General features: G+C 45.2%; 1 protein-coding gene across 2 annotated transcripts in view; it reads right to left on the bottom strand.

Annotated features, from left to right (window-relative positions):
• The window catches only part of LOC115295629 (cytidine monophosphate-N-acetylneuraminic acid hydroxylase), a 73,403-nt gene that overhangs the window by 4,194 nt on the left and 48,585 nt on the right, over positions 1 to 20,624 (bottom strand). For both annotated transcript variants that reach the window (XM_029943711.1, XM_029943712.1), the window contains exons 10-13: positions 12,472 to 12,612; positions 8,656 to 8,830; positions 6,565 to 6,681; positions 2,041 to 2,156 (exon numbers count right to left, since the gene is read on the bottom strand). In XM_029943711.1, coding sequence (XP_029799571.1) covers positions 2,041 to 2,156; positions 6,565 to 6,681; positions 8,656 to 8,830; positions 12,472 to 12,612 — 549 coding nt within the window. The remainder of the gene's footprint in view (positions 1 to 2,040; positions 2,157 to 6,564; positions 6,682 to 8,655; positions 8,831 to 12,471; positions 12,613 to 20,624) is intronic.

Genomic DNA, 20,624 nt, shown 5'->3' with positions numbered 1-20,624 from the left:
TACACGGCTCTCTCTGGGGGAGGGTGGGAACATTTGTGGTTTTAACTCTTTTTTGAATTTTTAAATACCTTTTCTCAAATTTTCCACAGTGGAGATATGTTCTCTCTATAACAAGTAAAATACTCAAGAAACTCAAAAATCCCATTTGAAGAGAGACCAGGATTAACTGGGCTGGAACTGTTTCCCATGATTCATTAGGGGATCCTCTTACATTTACTTTTTTTTCAATTTTTAAAATTTTTATTTATTTTTGAGAGACAGAGAGACAGAGCATGAGTAGGGGAGGGGCAGAGAGAGAGGGAAACAACGAATCGGAAGCAGGCTCCAGGCTCCGAGCTTGTTGGCACAGAGCCCAATATGGGGCTTGAACCCACCAACTGTGAGATCATGACCTGAGCTGAAGTTGGACACTCAACCGACTGAGCCACCCAGGTGCCTCTCCTCTTACATTTATGACCTTCATTATCAAAACAACAGAACAAAATGGTCTTTAGCACCAATATCCTACATGTTTACAAGAGGAAACTATTTTCTTAAGAAAATAACCTCTCGAGTCTCCCCAAAAGTTGCTTCATGCCTGTATTTCCAGAACAAGAAGCCAGGTATACGTTCTGTTAAAAATGAACAAGAGTCAAACATGTTTTCCAGTGACTGGAAAGTTTGAGGTTCGGGGCTCCTGGCTGGCCTGGTCAGTGGACCATGCGACTCTTCATCTCTGGGTTTTAAGTTTAAGCCCCACATTGGGTGTAGAGATTATGTAAAACTAAAATCTTCAAATAAAAACCTGAGGTTGATCCGTGTGTTTTAACACAAGGAATACCAAAGATACATTGATGAGTTAAGAAAAAATGCAAGTTACCAATCATATGTACTCAGATTTTTAAAAAAATTTTTTAAATATTTATTTTTGAGAGAGTGAGCGAGCAGGGGAGTGGCAGAGAAAGCAAGACACAGAATCCAAAGCAGACTCCAGGCTCTGAGCTGTCAGCACAGAGCCCGACGTGGGGCTCGAACTCACTAACTGCGAAATCAAGACCTGAGCCCAAGTCAGATGCTTAACCAACTGAGCCACCCAGGCGCCCCCAGATTATATTTAGAAGATAACAGCAACAACAAACTTTTCCCTCCACTGTATGGGGCAGTTTACTGAGAACAAACCTATTTAGAGAAATTTGATACAGTCAGAAACAAGCCTGGGATGATTCTCACTGAGCTTGTTGCCAGTTCTCGAGAGAGCTCAGTGAGTGGGGGGAGGGGAGGCAGGAAACAGAGAGGGTTTTGTGGGACGGGTGGGGTGCCTATTTACTTTTTATTTCACATGCTTCAACATTCTTTACATTTCCTAAAAATAATTTAAAAACATTCAAAGGGAAGTCAGTAAAAAAAGATTTCAAGACACACCTATGCTGCGGCCTCAAGGCGAGCCAGATGGTAGGTTTTGCTTATTTACAATTAAATTCTTGCATTTCTCAGAGGGTCAGTGTTGGTGATTCTTTTGCAAATGTAAACATGGCATATAGGCCTTTCTGACATTTCAGCTCAAATGTTCCGAATATCATTTTGAAGATATAGGGTTTTGTAACAGGAGGCTAACGGGGTTTGGAAGTGGAGGTGGGCACACTCAGCGCCCCTCCCCCCACCTCCCCTCCCCCCAGCAGCCATCCTCCGCCTTCACACTTGAGCACAGGCAAAGATGTGCCGTGGGACAGGTCTGTCTTCAATGGCCGTGCCTTCGTCACCTAAACACCACCCCTCATTCCTGTCCCTGCAAACCCACCCTTCCCTCTCCTACTGTCCTTTCATCTCCTGAACCGAAACCCACTCCCAGAAAGGAGCTGAAACACAGCTGTGTGAGTGAATGAATAATGACTCTTTGAAAGAGTACTTTTGTAACCAGATTTGCCTTTTACAGGGTAACAAAGGAACGAAGCTCTAATGGTGGGACCTCACACGTCCATCAGAATTTGGGGGCACAATCGGTCCCTGACTCTATTTATCTGCGGCGTCCCCTTGGTGACCCAGCCGGTGACGGGCACTTACAGGTGATGGTAGATGTCGGGGTGCCGCTGCAGCCGGGTTTGGAATCCTATGTACAGCTCATCCCAGAGAAGCCCGTTCTTCACCACGTGTCTGATGACGTCAACCCGGCTCCGAATCTGAAACAGACACAGAAGGAGGAGCAGGGGTGACGCAGCTGCATGGAGTAGCGCCCCCTTCCGTCCACGGGAGAAGCCGTTGCCCAGGCCGGCAGGGAGAAAAGTCGCCTGCAGGAGATGTCACAGGCCGGGCGGGGGAGGCCGAAAGGGGACCCGAGCGCAGCAGAAAGCAAGGGAAGGAAGACAGGAAGGGGTCTGGAGCCGGGGCAGCGAGCCGGGGGCTGGGAGCCCAGAGTCCCGTCACCGGCCTGACGTCCACGCTCGGGCCTGCGGATTGAGCAGCCGCCCGGGCCTTGGCCTCACTCATATGCGGAGTGTGGACCGTGGGGCTTTCCACACAGGGCGGTCGTGGGCCTCGGTGGAGCCGTGCACTGACCAGCCTTCCCGGTGTGCAGTAGGCCTCCTGTAACCGTGGGCGCTGCGCTCGTGCTCACAGGGGTGCGTGCAAGCCTCCTGCCCGCCGTCCCCAGGGCTCCAGGGGTTCGCAGGTTGGGGCTGCAGCGCAGGGAGGCCACCTCCCGCGGGCGGTCAGGCCCTTCCCTTTCGAGAAGCCAAGTCCGGGCACCGTGGCTCAGGGGAGCGGTCGGAGGAGCTCAGGATGAGAAGACAAGCAGAGATGGTTTGGGGCGCCAGCCCGGGGCTTACTAGTCACCTGGCCGTCACCCCGCTAAGCCTCGGTCTCCTCTAGCACAGGAGAAACAGTGATATCACTTGTGAAAAAGGAGTGTGCTAAGGTCAGCGGTGGCTTTGACCTTGCATCAGCGCTAAAGGTCACCACTATCGGGCTCAGATTTTTCCTGGGAAACAGCCCACGCCCGCCCCTGGACGCCAAGTGCCAGGAACAGGAGGCCAGTAGGTTATGTGGAAGGATGAGAGGACTGACACCCCGGATGTTTCTCCTGCCTGCACCTTTCCTCTAAAAGGTGGCATCCACTGTGGACACAGGCCAGCTGCCCTGTTCTTTTGTTCGGAACACGCCTGCAGTTCGCAGGGATGAGGCTGCCCTCATAGGATTGAGATCGCCTTCCTCACGCTGGGCCAGGGGGTGGCCTCTCTAAACTTTGTCTGGAGAAGAGCGCACGGAAGACCGCGAACAGAACTGAGAAGTACTGAGGGTAGAAGTGGGAAGGTCCTGGTGGCTGATTAGCTTTGGGGAAGAGGGAAGAATAGAGGGTCACTCCCCTGTATCAAGTATGGGTCGACGTCAGGGAGCAATACTGCGAATAATCCAGAAAAGAAGAAGGATCGGTTCTAGAGAAGGAAGACAATGTGTGAATAATCCAGAAAAGAAGAAAGAGCAGTTCTAGAGAAGGAAGACAATGTGCGAATAATCCAGAAAAGAAGAAAGAGCGGTTCTAGAGAAGGAAGACAATGTGTTGAAATTTGAACAGGTTGAAAAGGAGGTAACAAGGATTTGGAAATCTGGGTGAGGAGGTCTAGTAGGCTGTTGACTGGAAATGATCTCAAGCATGAGCGTGGTGCAGAACATGACATACAGATTTTGGAGTCATTAGTGGAGATGTGGCACCAGCAGATGAGGTCACCCAGGAAGAGGCCCGGGAGGAAGAGTGACTTGAACACAGCCCCTGGAGGGGAAACAAGAGCTTCAAGGGATGCCTGGAGAAAGAGGCCCCGGAAGAGTGCAGGAGAATACTCAGGAGGTGAGAAAACCCAGGGGCAGTGTCAGGAACGGACAAAGGACTTCAGTTCAAAAAGATGGACAGATCACACTCAATAAACCACCTGTGTTCTGTGTACTTCCACGCCCAACCTACATGCTCACAATACATGGATACAGGTATCAGGGGCCGTGGAACAGGAGACAGAGGGAGTTGTTGACCAGCAAGAGATTTCAACTAACTTCAGTCGGGAACGCCGACTGATGAGGGGCAACCAAAGACAGAGTCTTCAGACTCTGAGAGCGCATGAGGAGGGGCAACCAGATGTGTGGGGGCAGAGGTGGGTTCCCAGGATGACCGTGAGGACACACGGCATGACCTACATCCAAGTGCCAACCCCTTCCTACGGCCCTTTGCATTGCTCTCACCAAATAGGTTCGGTTCCGGGGGGAGTGCAAGGGGCTCCAAATAAAGCCCAGCTTGTGAGTCATAGGTCCTGCAGCCCCTTTTCAAAACCTGAGTTCGCTTTGCGCTCATTTGTAAATCTGGGTATTTCACATGAAAATCCAGGCTCCTGAGTTCTCTAGAATATTCTGACTGGCTGGGGGACCATCAGGCGTTGCCCCCTTCAGGCCCAGCACTTACTCTCCAGGTGGCAGTCCGCACCCAGCTCTCCTGTTTCCAGCCTGCCTTGAGCCAGTGGTGAGCACAGAAGCATGTGGTCCCTGCCTTTAGGTCAAGCCCGCTGACGACAAGTCCCATACAGAGCCAGAGAGCCCTATATCTGCTTGGAAAAGGTCTTGTTATTGGTAAGTATTGACGAATCCCTTACTTCTTGTTATTGGTAAGTATTGACGAATCTCTCTTCATTTGTAAGTATTGAGAGCAACTTACAAATGAAGAGAGACCAGCCACCGGGAAGCAGAGGGGCATACCGGGAGAAGCCAGCCCCCGCGTGTCCACACAAGGTGACTTGCCAGCCAGTGTCACGTGCTCGGCTAAACTCCCTGTAACTCGTGGCAGGAAAGTATTGAAAGTTCAGCTCCCATGCATCCCTTGTTTGGCAGTGACGTAAGCAGAAAGTCTAAAGTGAAGAAGGCTGAGACCTGGCCGGGGTCTGGAGGCAGGGAGGGGAGGTCACAAGGTGACAGATCTGCAGAGACCCAGAGGAGCTCATCCAGATTGGAGCAGGAGGAGGTGGACTGCAGCAGCCATGCGTCTAGGAGACACGGAGAGCTGGTGAGACGGAAGATACACTCAGGAGCTTGAGAGGCAATTAACAGTTTAAAAAAAAAATGAAGGCATCACGAGAGGGCTCCAGGAGCACTTCCAAGGGTGGGTGTAAGCAAACCTCAGCAAGAGAAGCTGCCCTAAAATCCTGGCGGATCAAAGCACCGAGAGCCACGTGACAGAGGGCTGGGCACGAGGACAGTCCACTTCCCGGCACATTTCCCTCCGCAGCAAGTGGCCCTTTAGCTAGCAGGTGCATCATGAGAAGCCGTGGAGATGTGACTTTCCGTTAAATAGTTTACATGAACTTGCTAATCAAAAAAGCCCAAAGATGAATCTCCTTCAAGGCGAACAGATACCTCAATATATAGAGTTTGTAAATGCAGATTTGAGAAGCAACAGAGTGGCTGATACACGGACTCTAGAGGCGGAGTCAGCCCTCTGCCCTACCGTTTGGCCGCTAGACAGCCTGCGGGCAAGTCCCTGACCGCTGGTGTGGTGTTACCCTGATCCAGAAGCAGGGACCAGAGTGACGTCTGTCCATAAGGTTGTTGCGGAATAAATGACTTAGTGTTTATAAAGTTTATAAAGAGCTATGTGTTTGTTAAATAAAGCAATAAATGTAATAGACCCATTTTGCTTAAAATGGGTGCTTCACATAGGGTTTTCCTCTATGTGAAAGTCCAGTTTTTTAAAAAGCAGAAAACAGGCAGTAAGTTATTGGTTTTACTGAAGTTTCAACCTAGGATTCTTTTCAATAGCAAATTCTTTACTAAGCCTTAAAGTACAAATCAGATTATTAAAAGGTCGTTTAAGAACACATCTGTTACATGAAGTTACGTTTAAACCACTACAATTAAAGTAGCATGCGTTTATACGGTACATGTAGTAAGTTCGAGGGCAGCTGTATATCCTAATTTACCAAATGGTTGTTATATTGCATTCATATAGAATTCAAAATTACAGTGCATGCTCACGTATAATATTAGTCATGTGACCATTGCAAAGTGGAGGAGTGGGAATGCACCCCATGGAAAGAAGGAAAAAACAAGGCTTGGACAGGTTAAATCACTTACTCAAAGCCTATAGTCAGCAGGGATCGGGCACCAGCCCAACCTGGACGCTGTCTCCAAAGCAATAGCTCTTCCTCTCCTTTCTGGTGCCACAGGTCAGGGATTTGCTCAGAACTGGAGCTCAACCAAATGCGTGTTGATTTATGTTGACTTAATTCCCTTTATAGGGGTGGCCATGGGGCTCCCTGCAGGGAAGGAGGCAGAGACCTGGGCTTGCAGGGGTGATGCCAGTGCACGCGGGTCAGGGTTTGGCAGTGAGCATGTAGAGAAGCCAGTGTTTGCAGTGGACTCAACAAGCAGCAAGTGTGGACTTCAGTTAATATTATGTTTCAATATTGGCTCATCAGTTGTGACAACTGCCACAGTAAAGGAAGGTGTTAGTGACCTTCTATACTATCCTCGCAAGCTTTTCCATAAATCTAAAATAAAAAGTGGATTAAAAAGGAAGGAAGAAAGGTAGACAGGAAGGAGCACTTTGCGGCTTACTTCCTCATATGGGTGTTCCCGGCTTGGTCTTTCTTTTGGAAAGGATAAATCTAGAAAGTCAACCAGATAGTCATATCCTCCAGGAAAAGGGCTGAAGTCCTCATCTGTTTCAATCATCTGTGCAAAGGGAAGAAGCATATCAATCTGGTGGTCAAGGTCTTCTAAAAATCCTAAACGGGGTTAGACCCAAACATCCTTAAATGATAGCAATGAATTGTAGTTCATATATTCCCTCCCTCCACCTTGCTCTCTCTTGAACTGATAGCATTCAATCCTAGCCTTCTACACAAGCAAGCGGCTTCACTAACTTCAATCAGATTCACGGAGAAGATTGTCATTAGCTCGAGTGCTGTTAGTAATGGGACAGCAAACACCACGGTGAGTTTGCAGGTAAAGGAAGAAAAAATGTGCAATGTTTCTCATCATCATAGAGCAGCTGAACATCTACAGCTTCGTGGAAAATACCACATATTTTCTCTTTTTCATACTGATTGTCCCACTGAAAATAATCATTCAGACCAACGTTCTCCAGGTCTCTGGATTTCAAAGACAATTTCCTAAAAACTCTTCGGGGGCTAATATAAACACTGATGCAGTGCCTTTGAAGGACACAAACGGCTGGGGGCCCAGACCCCTTCCCACTGCCGCTCCCGTGCACCTGAAGCTCCATGAATCACTTGCCTTCCCCACAACCTAACTATATAGCATGGTGACCAGAAGCCTTACCGATAACATAAGACAGTAACACATATTTTGCATGTAATATGTATCATATACTGTATTCTTACAATAAAGTAACCTAGAGAAAAAATGTTATTAAGAGAATCCTAAGAGGGGCACCTGGGTGGCTCAGTCAGTTAAGCAGCCAATTCTTGATTTCAGCTCAGGTTGTGATCTCGTGGTTCATGAGTTCGAGCCCCACATCAGGCTCTGTGCTGACAGTATGGAGCCTGCTTGGGATTCTCTCCACCCTCCTCTGCTCCTCCCCTGTTCTCTCTCTCAAAATAAATACAAATTACATTGAAAAAAAGAAATTGCTAAGAGAATTTACACACATACAGTGTATTTACAGTACTCATTTGTTTAAAAATCTGTTTATATGTATTGCTCAAGGGTCAACCATGTTTTATTTCCCAGTGAGGACTTAAAAAAATTCTTAGGTCTACTTGTATTTCATTAAGGGAAGAATGCTTTGACACCTCAAACACAGAGAGGACCTAATCTTGGAATAATGACAATTCATCCCGAGGAAAGAAAGCTGACAACTTTGTAAACCTACTCCTAAGCATACTCAAACCTACCTCACCACCGACCAGTGAAATCACTGTCATAGAGTGGCACTGACCACCCCCCCCACCCTCCGCCGGGGCAGGTTATTAGGAATCACTGCCTCTTAGGAATGGCAAGAACTGCCTGGTATTACTGTTCAGGGGTTGAAAGGTAAACCTGGGAACAGTCCTCATTCTGAGGGCCCCCAGTCCCTGTCTCAAAGAGTGAATGTTGTCTGTTGCCTGATGCGTGGTCCCTGAACTTGGCACCACACGCACTAAAGATAAGCCGGATAAAATACACATGGGAGTGGCTGGTTACTCCAGACTCTGCAGGACTCCTGGCCCACTGAGGCACCCTCTTTCCCTTGCACTCCCTACCTGTTAGTATTTATTTACTTTGCTTTCGGATACACCTTCAGCATCGGTGACCAGGTTATAACCTGAACCGCTTGGCTTGTGAGCTCTGTATGTGTGCCTTGCAGTGAATATAAGTTCCGGACCTCCAGCCTAGATCTAGCACTTAACCTTGTGGTTAAACCCCATGTTTGGTGTAATTTGGTTCCTAACACAGCTGCAGATAAGAGACCCTGCTTCTCTGTCACCCGCCACACGTCAGGTGGATAGCACCTTCTAGCCCCCAGCATAAATAGCTGTTTCTGCCAAGCTAGACAAAACAGAACACCCCCAACCCCCCGGCAGCACACATGGCATATGAGGGAAAGTAAGGCAAGCTTGTTGAGAAACAAGCGGGGACGCTCGAGAGGACCTCCTCTAGTTTCATAATACGAGAGCGCGGAGACCAGCGACACGCGTGACGTACCCTGACCACCAGGTTATAATCCTTAAATCCTGCCCAAGTGAAGTACTCTTTTATCCAGGATGAGTGAAGAAAGATCTCGTCTTCTACAGCAGCATGCAAGGTGTTCAAATACGGTTCAAAGTCCCAGGAATCCTTGTAGATTTTGGTCCCCTCCGGAGGCTCTATGATGCCCTTGCTGAAGGACACAAAGGGGACAGTTAGTAGTATTGGGACAGTGGGAGTCCCCTGGCATTGATGACTACATTATGGGCATGCAAGATGGTAGCGTTAGAGAGAGTCCAGGGGTACGGGAACATGCCACATCTTTTGTACCTTTTCCCTAAATATTAAAAAAAAATCAGAAATTACATTAAAAATTAACAAAAGAACCTTGGATTTCCTCTTTAGTCCTGGTAGGAAAACTCAGCCTATGGAAGCTGTGTGGCCACATATATGTCCCTTAAAGGGATTTTTCCCGTAGGAGCTGGAAGGGTAGCCAAGGCTGATGGGAGACACGCACCGCACACTTGCGGGGGGCCCCCTCCTGCACACACTGAGGCGACGGCCCCGATGTCTGCTGCGTGTGCAGGAGGCACGTTACCCGAGGTGCCTGAGTGTGTGCGACCCTTTCGGATGCCTTTACCACCCAGGTGGAAAGTGGCCACTTAAAGGAAATCACAGATGACCACGGGGTCTAATGCCTGCAAGGTGGCTGTGAGGAGGCACCTAGTCAGAGTGTGCGTGTGTAAAGGAGGGAAAAGAAGGTTGGAAAACCACTGATATGGACCCTTTTGGTTCAGGTAGCTACATGATGGAAGCATTGAACATAATGTAGGGTCCTATTTATGGACGTCTGCTCCCTGTCCCACCCCTGCCCCCATGGAACAGAAGTGTGGGCAAAGTGGCAGCCATGATGGTTCATAAAAGGGGCTCAACAAGTCTCTATTGAGCATCTGCATGATTTAAAAATAATTTTTTAAATTTACTTTTGAGAGAGAGAGACAGCATGAGTAGGGGAGTGTCAGAGAGAGAGAGAGAGAGAGAGAGAGAGAGAGAGAGAGAGAGAGAGAATCTGAAACAGGCTCCAGGCTCTGAGCTAGCTGTCAGCACAGAGCTGGATGCAGGGCTCGAACCCACGAACTGCGTGATCATGACCTGAGCCAAAGCTGGCCACTCAACTGACTGAGCCACCCAGGTGCTCAGAGAAACAGCCAGGATTTGGGGTCTCTAATATATGGTCCTCCTCTTGTACTGATCAAACTGCAGCTGATATGGACAGATGGGCAATTTTATTCTGAAACCCAGTCAGCAACCTAGACAACCGAGTTCTCTGACATCCTCAGAGCTCTGTCCATTCAGTGTGAAGAGGGAGTCACCGTGTGAAACACAGAGTCCTGAACCCTAGAGATGGAACTGGAGGAGGTGTGGGCAAGAGAAATCCTAGGAAGGAAACGGGCACCTGTCTGGTAAATTTCTGGCAAGTTATCATAGGCCTGTGGGCACCACTTCTCAAAAATGACACTTTCAGTCCACCGTTCTCTCAAAGCTACGAATGCTCTAGCTTCCATGAGAAATTACTTACAGAATCCCAGAGCTTCCAACTGTTGAGTCCATCTCAGATCTACGCCTTCAACTCCTCACCCAGTCTCGGCTTAAAGCCTCACTAATGTCCGGCTCCCCGGCGGCCTTCTTGCCTGGAGTTATCTCCGGTGGCCTCTTCCCCAGCTGACACTCTGCTGCAGGCGGAAATGGTTTCTCCAGAACATAATGGGGTGACGTGCCTGCTTGGCTCGGGCACTATTTACTCTCAGGCAAGCTCCCTCGACGGTTGCACAAGGCCTTTCTGACCCTGCCCCCTGCCCCCTCCCCCCTGGCATTTGGCATTCCTGTTTCATGAGGGAAGGACATTTTCATGGCTGTGTCCCTGTACCTCGTATGATGCCTAGGCAGGTATACCAGAGGAGCTCAATAAATCATTTCAGAATGAATGACATACACTTGTTCACTGATTCAAAGTGTCTGCCTTCATCAGACTCACACCACCGGCCCCTCCCTTCACGAGCACATGCTGTTCGCTCTGGCTGGAATCTGGAGTCTGTCGCTCCTTCTCTCTCTCTCATTTGCCCCCCCTCACTCCACTGGTAAGCTCTTCAGCTCTGAGACCTGGCTCAAACGTCAGAGATTTCAGACTGAGCTTTTCTCGACCGCATGTCCTCTTCCCCCGCCCCCCCCCGCAGGCAGAGTTAAGCATTTAGACTTCTATGCCCTTCACACTGGGCCATTACTGAGAATCGAACAGCATTACTTTGTTACCCAGAGGGTTTGGTAATGCGGCGATATGAATGCACATTCCCAGGCTCTACCTCCGATCTACTGAGTCAGAGCCCCTGGGGGCAGAGCTCAGAGTCTGCCTTTATCCAGGTCCCTCTGGTTGGTTATTCTGTTTGGGAATTACCGCTCCAGGACCCGTCGGGAGGGCAGGACCGAGAAGACGTGGAGCTCAGCAAGCGCCAAATGACAAAGGCTCCCGATGCCCCTCTAATACCAGAATAATTAAAAACTTCTCTTACCCTTGATTTGGAGAATATAAACTGCTTTTATCCCAGAGGCAGTGGGGAGATGGGAAAGAACTTGAACCAGGAAGGGACAGGAACAGTTTTGCATTTTAAAAAGGTTACTCTGGCAACAATGTGGAGTGAGGGCTTGCAAACCTTTTGCCCATGATCCCTGTAAAAATATTTTATATCAGGACCCTGGGGGTCCACCAACAGTACCTCTGAAACCAGAGTTTCCTGAAATAATACTTTCCCTTTATTTAGGCAAAAACTCAGGTATGTCCTATTCTGGTCGATTTTATTTTTTAGAAATGCAGGTTGTAATCAATGTTGCTGATTTTATGATGCACAAAAATCTACCATGGATTTTGACCAGCTGACTGGAACTGGCTGGCGTAGAGGACGGTCAAGGGAGAACACAGACGCAGGCACAGACAAGTCAGGGGCCACTGTGGAAATCGAGGCTAAAGACTGTGAGGAGCTGAATTAAGGCCATGGCAGAAAAGGCTGGAGGCAAGCGATGGATTCATGGGGGATTTGCGGAGGAGAATGGATCAGCTTCAACAACTGGTGTGACACAATAAGCCAGCAAGAGGTCAGAATCGCTAACCCCTGACTTTGCAGGGGCGAGGCCGGGAGCAGGTGTGCGCTTTTGGTTAACTGTGTGCTTCGCTCTCGAACCTGCCCCGTCAGTTTCTAAATTAGGGTGAGGAACTTACAGTTTCATTTGGCTCAAGACAAGTGTTTATAAAAACATAGGTCTGAGACATTGATGTGAACTTTTCTCGAATTCATTCCCGGCGCACTGTTACTTGTTCAGATGTGCTCTCCGCGGGGCGGGCAGTGGGGTAAGGTGCATGCTGGTGCAAAAACTGTCATGTTTATCGCTTTCTACTTCTTTAAGGCAACTTCTTTTTGAGCCCATCAATGGCCCCTGATAGGAAAAAACACCCTCACCCTTCATCCTCAAATAAGGTGCCGAGGTGATGAAAGTAGTGAGTATTTGTTATGTCGCATGAGAAATGTAGGGGAAAACTCAGTCTTTTCCCCCTTAGATCTGAAAGACACTTATTTAACAGTGTATTTAAACAGTAATACTTACATTTTAAAAGGTGCTGTATGGCACTGATTGCACAAGAAACTTGGCATGCCTGTCAGCAACGACTTAACATTCCTACAAATAAGGACCTGCCCAAAGGCCATGGGTGTGCCCTTTATTTTCTCATAAAGTTGAAAGAAAGTCATAAACCATCTTTAGTCTCTATGAAGAATGAAACCAAACCTGTCTGTTGGGTCTGTTAGCATCCGACTCAGATCGAGAGTGGCTCCAGGCCGTGGGGTCCATGTGACCACATCAGAGTTTTTCTTGATAAGATCGTTAAGTTCATTTGGGTCGTTTTTGATGTTTGTTTCCTTAATGTACCTGAGAAATAAGAACATGGTCCTGTAAGAAAACATTGAATTCTCAGATGCACAGTCTGAGTAGTGCAAGGCTAGAATTTTTTTTGTCTTCATTTCCACTTCCCAATAATTTACGCCATGGAAGAATAAAGACTATCCCTGGTCCAATGTCCCTGACGAGGGAAGAATGATTAGTCCAAGGTGTTGTATTTATACTTTGTTTTTAAGTATAATCATATGGTGATTGGAATTAAAGTTGGATGTAAAAAGACCGACAATTTTGAATAGGTGGGAACAGCACACACTTGTATTTAATATTAATTAAAGGTACAGATGACTAAATATTATTCGGTAGGAATAATACTAAGCCCTGAACATGAACTAGTTGATTTTATCTTCCTGGTGCTCTAAGGAGAGAGCTACCATTCATTCTCTCATTGTAGAGAGAAGGGGACGAAGGCTTTGAAAGCCCAGGTGACGTGCCTGAGGTCACCTCACTGGTGGCAGTGTCCACTCACTGTCCACCGCACATTTGGGAGCCATGTCTGAAAAGTCACGTAAGGCCTATAAGAGAGAAGACAGCTGTCTGGGAAGCAGGAAGCCAGCCCTCAGGAGACACTCAATCTGCACCTTGATGTTGGACTTTCTAGCCTCCTGAGAAATAAATCTCTGTTGTTTATAAGCCAAGGTAAAGAAATAAATTAAAAATAAAAGTCTACTCAAAACCAGGAAAAATCTACCTATTATAAAAGAGTACACACATCTTCAGTCACAGCCCTTCCTGAGACCTAGTTTCTAACTGTGCTACTGATCAGAGCTGAGCAACTCCCAAATTTAGTCCCGGACCACAGTCTTCCTGGAAGTCACCATTTCAGTGTCATATAGGAAGGTGGTGGTGGTGTTGGAGCAGAAAGGGAAGATCCAGAGAAAAAGGATCTGTCACCATGTTTCACCTGACATGGGTATAAGAGACAGACACTTCTCTTAAAGGAAATTTAACCTTCTTGAGCTACAGCCTGGTCACCTACTCTGGATACAGAAAAGTAGCCAGACAAACACAAAACCTATGCAAGCCCTTGGATTCCTACAGGACCTGGGCGACTTGCATTACTTATGACCCTGGAATCCCTTCCACGAATGTGAGTGAAGACGCCACTTGGCCCACAGATGTGCATAGCTTCTCCCTTCAGGCTGGCGTTAATGACCTCCCGTGGCGCAGAACTCAATTCGAAGCAGGTGCCACCATTCTGTCTGTCTTCTTACTACCTCTCTTCTCAGGATGACTCACTAACTGGTCTCATCTCCAAACCACAATACATACTGTCAGATGACGCTTCCTACAACATAAGGTGTAGCGCTCACAAAATCCTGCCACCTCCTGATTCTCTGTCTCCCTCTCTAAAATAATCATAAAATCATTACCCAGATGCTGCCCTGAGGGGTACCGCGAGTGCTGAGACCAACATTTGCCCGTTGCTTACACACCGAAGAGTGGCTTGCGATCACTTTAGAAGGCAGTATGTGAAGTAGCCAAGTGTCCTCTAAGCAAGTACCCACGACACTTGGTTCTTCTCCAAGTTCTTGGAGTTCAGTCTCCTTAACGCCCCTTGAGTCTGAATTCCCTTCTCGCTCCTCACCGTCACTCATCATCCCTCCTAGAGGATTGCAACGGTTCTCTCACTGGTCTCCAGGATCAGTGTTGCCCTTTTCTTCCAACCACACAGACACACAACCTAACCTCCCCTGTCTGAGCACGCCCCTGTTCCTCAGAAGACTCATTTATTGGGCTCCTCATGCCTTCAAGATAACAACCCCGGCCATTTGCCAAGGCACACATACGGCTGTTCACTGTGTGGTGCCCTTGTTTCTCCCATGTCCTCAGTCCCCTGTACTGAGCTTTGCTCTGTCGTCTCAGCTTCTTTCCCTCTTTTCCGGTCAGTGTCTATTCGTACTTCAAAACTGCCCTTCAGCGTCTCACCCGGTAGTCATTTTCTGACCCCCACTGCCTCCAGAACACACAGGTGTCCTGACACCTTTTGTTCTGTATCACAATGGGTACTCCCTTCCAGGAGACGGGCACTCTGAACACGACCATCTCATCTCTGCTTTTCCAGTACCTAGAACAGTGCTGCTCAGAAAACGATAAGTGAATGCATAATGATCAAAAGAAATGATTTTTCCATCTTAGGTCAGTCTTTCCAGAAAGACCAGGAAGACAGGAGATCACTAAATAATTCAACAAGAAGGTGGAAAGAATGGAAACACATCTGCAATAGGTATTACATGATTAAACACATGCTGAGAACAGAGAACATTAAAGTGAGGGCAGTTGTGTTTTAATGATGAGACAAACGAAGCTTAGATAAGTCAAATAATTGCTTCCAATGAATGATAGAGGGGAAAACCTAAATCCACGTACACGATCTCTTCTATGCTACTGTGCTGCCTGTAATGGATGAGAAATCATGACCTGTCCCTACAGAATTATTGTTATGAAAACTTATCTTGACTGGTTTCTTTATCATCCAACAATTTACAATAAATTTCCAATTCTTTAATGTCCCACACATTGGTACAATGACACACGTACTGACTGTCTGCACATGTCTGCCTTTTGTTCACAGAATGCTCCCAGGAGGGATGGTAAAGAGGCTCACTGTAAAGCAGACCGAACTGCTCTTTGCTCGTAAAAGCAATATTGCAGTTAGAGGCTGAGTCATTGCCTGTACTAAGGATAAAATAAGTTTTATGTATTATTACAGAATCTTATAAAGGCAAAATTAAACTGTCTATAAGACCTTATGTATAAGACCTTTTCTATAAAACCTTATCTATAAGACCTTAACATTTAAAATAATAAAATTGTGCTTCCGATATGACAGAATGGATAAATTATATGTATTGTTTTTCCAAGGGGTTATGAGTGCCATAAAATGTGCAGCCTGACTATGTCACAAATATGACTCAAACAAATACGGGAGCTTGAACTACCATGGCTGGAGGTATTAAGAATAACTATTTGCTTTTGTTGTTGTTTTTAATTAAAAAGATCAATTTACATTCAGTATTTTTACTTTTTGAGAATGGCTCTGTGAATTCTAGCACATGTACAGATTTGTGCAACCACTGCCGACATCAGTATAAAGAGGGATCCGATCACCCCTCAAAACTCTCCCCGTTTCAGTCCAACCCTCCCCCAGTCCAACCCCTGGCCACCGTTGATCTGTTCGCCCATATAGTTTTGTCTTTTCCAGAACGCCATATCAACAGGATCATACGAGATGTCACCTTATGAAACTGACTTTCTCCACTTAGTATGATGCCTTTGAGATCCATCCATGTTGCAATCTTTGCTCTGTAGTGTATTCTATGAGGTAGAGATATCATGGTTTGTTTAGCCACTCACCTGTGAATGATATTTGACTTGGCTTCATAATTATGAATAGAGCTGCTATTAATATCTGTGTACAAGTTTTGTGTGAATAAAAGTTTCATTTTTTTTTCGGGCAAATACACAGAAATGGAATTTCTGGGCCCTATGATACATGCATGTTTAAGGAAACAGCCAAACTGTTTTCCAGAAGGCTGTGCAATTTTGACTTCCCAACAACCATCTGAGAAAGGTCCTGTTGCTCTGCATCCTTACCGTAACTGGTTATTGTCAATTTTCAAAACTTTGTTATCTCCCTGTGGCTTTAATCTGTATTTCCCAATGGCTAATGGTAGAAGCACATCATTTCTTATGTTGATTTGCATCTATTTATCTTCTTTGATGAAGTATCCACTCAAATGTTGCCCATGTATTACTGAGTTGTTTCCTGACATTGAATTTTGAGAGTTCGTTATAGATTCTGGACACAAGTTGTTAGATATTTGATTTGTAAATATTTACTCATGGTCTTTAGTGTGTCTTTTTATTCCCTTATGAGTGTCTTTCATAGAGAAAACAAAATTTAATTTTGATAAAGTCCAATATTTTATTCTCTATGGGTTGTGCTTTTGGTGTTATATGTAGGAAGTCTTTGCCCAAACCAAAGTCATGAAGATTTCCTCCTGCCTTTTCCTTATAGTTTTACATTTACATTTAGATCTATGATGTACTTTGGCTTATTTTTTTGGTATACAATGTGGGGTCTTCATTGAGATTCTTTTTTTGCATAGGAGTGTCCAATTGCTCTATTAATATTTGTTGAAAAAATCTCTTTTCTGTTGAATTGTTTTTACACGTTTGTCAAAAATCAATTGGTTATATTTGTGTGGCTCTATTTTTGGACTCTCTACTCTGCTCCACTGACCCATGTGCTTATCCCTTCATCAGTGTCATGCTGTCTTGATTACTGTAGCTTTACTGCAAGTCTTAAAATTGGCTAGTGTGAGCCCTCCAAATTTATTCTTTTTCAAAATTGTTTTGGCTATTCTAGTTCCTTTGCTTTTTCTTATAAATTTTATAGTTAGGTTGTCTGCATGTACAAAAAATTCTGTCAGGAATTTGATCCTAGTGCATTGAACCTACAGATTTCTTTAGAGATAATTAAATATTGACTATAACAACACACTCTTAACCAATACATCAAAAAATTACAAGGCAATTGAGAAAATACTTAGTGATAAAGTGAAAACAAAAATACAACCTATGGGGGGAGGGGCCAAGAGGGCAGAACAGCATGGACTTTTTTTTTTTTTTTTTTTTTTTGGCATCTCCTGTCTATGAAATACAGCCAGATCAACACTAAGCCATCCCGCACACCTAGAAAACTGATTTGAGGATTAACACAACAATCTCCACAACCTGAACCACAGACCTCAGCATGTACCTGGTGTGGAGATGTGAACTGGGGGAGAGAGAAGCCTAGGAGGTCAAGGAGCTGTTTTTGCTTGCAGAGAGAGGATGGAGACACGGGGAGAGTACGGGAAACCAGCCACCTCCCAAAAGCAGCTGGAGAGAAAGTGGAAAAGTGGAAACAGCTGTAGGGATTGCAAAAAAAGGAAGAAGGGAGAAAGAAGAGAGGAGAGGGTTTAAATTCTATTAAGACTCTATAAACAGGGAGAGCACAGAGTCTGAAACTCCACAGGTTAATACCTGGAGGTGCTCTGGTGAGAAGGGCAAAACCCCAGGAGCAGAGTGAGGTCTGGGGGGATCCTTGGGCCACACGAGGAGAGGCAGTTCCTCTGCTGGGAGGACATTTGGTAGAGGCCGTTTGGCCACCCCACAGCCAAAGGTCCCAGTGGACCCCAGAGAACAACCATGTTTGCTGGTGCTGGAACAAGGATGTTAAGGGTGAAGCATGGCACCAGATGTGAGTTGTGATTTGCCATAATCCTCTGAAACGCTGCTGCTACACCATTGCATGAACCTTTTCTGGGACTAGCTGGCACCCAGCTGCAGTCTCTGGACATCAGCAGCAGCAGCATGGTCCCGTGAATGACCCTGGGGGCGGCTGGCACCCAGCCATTGCTCAGTGAGACCCATCCCCAGAAGGTTTGAGTGGGTCAAAACTGCAGTCCCTCAGAAGTGAGGGGTCAGGAAACACAGCCGCGACTGAGATAAAATTCAGGAGGGAGGTCACACCTGGCAAACTGATGGCTTGGTCATGGACAGTGTAAAAGTGGGGAGTGGACAGAAGCTAGAGACAAAGGACAGGTGTGCAAGTGCTGATAGGGGCGCACAGAGGGGTACTAGAGACTGGGTAGACAGGGGGCGCCATTTTCACCTGTCCCACACATGCACAAAAAACTCCTACAAGTGCCACAACAATCCACCCCAGTAAGCTAAGCAGCACCTTCTAGTGGAGAACAGAGCCATTAAACTAAGTCCCACCCAACTGGGACAACCTTGATCTTCAGGAACACCACAAATCTCTGCCTGCTTAGTTTATGGAATATAAAGTGCTTCATAGTTTGACTTCTAGGGGTAAATGATGTAATTTCAATCGCATTTCAGTCTGTTCACTGGTCTATCTATTCAAATTTTTTCCTTCTTTTTCTTGAATACAGAAAGAGAAAAATATTTTATTTTCAATTTTTATTAAAAATATTTCTCTAATTTTTTCTACTATATTTTTTACTTTTTTGTAAATTTTTCAAATTCTATTTTACTTCCATCATTTCATTGTATTAATTTTATCAAATTTTTAAACTTTTTTTCTTTTCTTTTTTTGTCTAATCAAGTTCCTTCCAACAACCAGACCAAAACACACCTAGGATCTAGCATCATTTAGTTGATCTTTTGTGTGTTTTTTAAATTTGTAAAATTTTAATATATTTTTTACCTTATTAAATTCCTTTTCTTCCTTCAAAATGACGTAACAAAGGAATTCACCCCAAAAGAAAGAGCAGGAAGAAATGAAAGTCAGGGACTTAATCAACACAGATACAAGCAAGATGTCTGAACCAGATTATAGAATCACAATAATAAGAATTCTAGCTGAGGTTGAAAACAGATTAGAATCCATTTCTGCCAGAGATAAGAGAAATAAAACCTAGTCAAGGTGATTTAAAAAATGCTATAACTGAGGTGCAATCTTGAATGGATGCCACAGCAGAAAGGATGGACGAGGCAGAACAGCAAATTAGCAATAGAGAGGACAAGCTTATGGAGAATAATGAAGCAGAAAAAGAGAGGGAGACTAAGGCAAAAGAGCACAATTTAGGAATTAGAGAATTTAGTGACTCATTAAAAAGGAAGAACATCAGAATCATAGGGGTCCCAGAAGACGAAGAGAGAGAAAAAGGGGTAGATGGGTTATATGAGCAAATCATAGCAGAAAATTTTCCTAACCTGGGGAAAGACACAGATATCAAAATCCAGGAAACACAGAGGACTCCTATTAGATTGAAAAAAACCTGATCATCAACAAGGCATATCATAGTCAAATTCACAAAATACTCAGACATGGAAAGAATCATGAAAGCAGCAAGGGAAAAAAGAGTCCTTAACCTACAAGGGAAGACAGATCAAGTTTGCAGCAGACCTATCCACAGAAACTTGGCAGGCCAGAAAGGAGTGGCAGGATATATTCAATGTACTGAATAAGAAAAATATGCAGCCAAGAATTCTTTATCCAGTAAGGAGAGATAGAAAGGAGAGATAAAAAGTTTCACAATAGAAGGAGAGATAAAAAGTTTCCCAGAGAAATAAAAACTAAAGGAGTTAGTGACCACTAAATCAGTCTTGCAAGAAATTTTAAGGGGGACTCTTTGAGGGGAGAAAAGACAAAAGAAAAAAACCCCCCAAAGCAACAAAGACTAAAAAGGATCAGAGAACACCACCAGAAACTACAACTCCACAAGTAACATAATGGCAATAAATTCCTATCTTTCAATAATCAACTCTAAATGTCAATGGACTAAATGCTCCAATCAAAAGACATAGGGTAACAAAGTGGATAAGAACACAAGATCCATTTATATGTTGTTTACAAGATAACCATTTTAGACCTAAAGACACCATCAGATTGAAAGTAAGGGGATGGAGAACCATCTATCATGCTAAAGGTTGACAAAAGAAAGCCAGAGTAGCTGTACTTATATCAGATAACCTAGACTTTAAAATAAAGACTGTAACAAGAGATGAATAAAGGCATTATATTATAATTAAGGGGCCTATCCACCAAGAAGACCTAACAACTGTAACCATTTTTCTCCAAATGTAAAGCCCCTGAATATATAATCTATTAATAGTATTATATAGTAGGGGACTTCTATACCCCACTTACAGCAATGGACAGATAATCTAAACAGAAAATCAACAAGGAAAGAATGGTTCTGAATGACACACTGGACCAGATGGACTTAACAGACATATTCAGAACATTTTATCCTAAAGCAGCAGAATATACATTCTTCTCGAGTGCACATGGAACATTCTCCAGAACAGATCACATACTGGGACACGAATCAGCTCTCAAAGAGTATAAAAAGATTGAGATCATACCATGCATATTTCAAATCACAATGCTGTGAAACTCGAAATCAACCACAAGAAAAAAATGGGAAAGACAATAAATACTTGGAGGCTACATAACATCCTACTAA

This window comes from Suricata suricatta, chromosome 7, assembly GCF_006229205.1.
Source record: "Suricata suricatta isolate VVHF042 chromosome 7, meerkat_22Aug2017_6uvM2_HiC, whole genome shotgun sequence".
NCBI classification, from domain to species: domain Eukaryota; kingdom Metazoa; phylum Chordata; class Mammalia; order Carnivora; family Herpestidae; genus Suricata; species Suricata suricatta.
The sequence above is the reverse complement of the archived record's forward strand: the minus strand, read 5'-3'. Positions and strand labels throughout refer to the sequence as shown.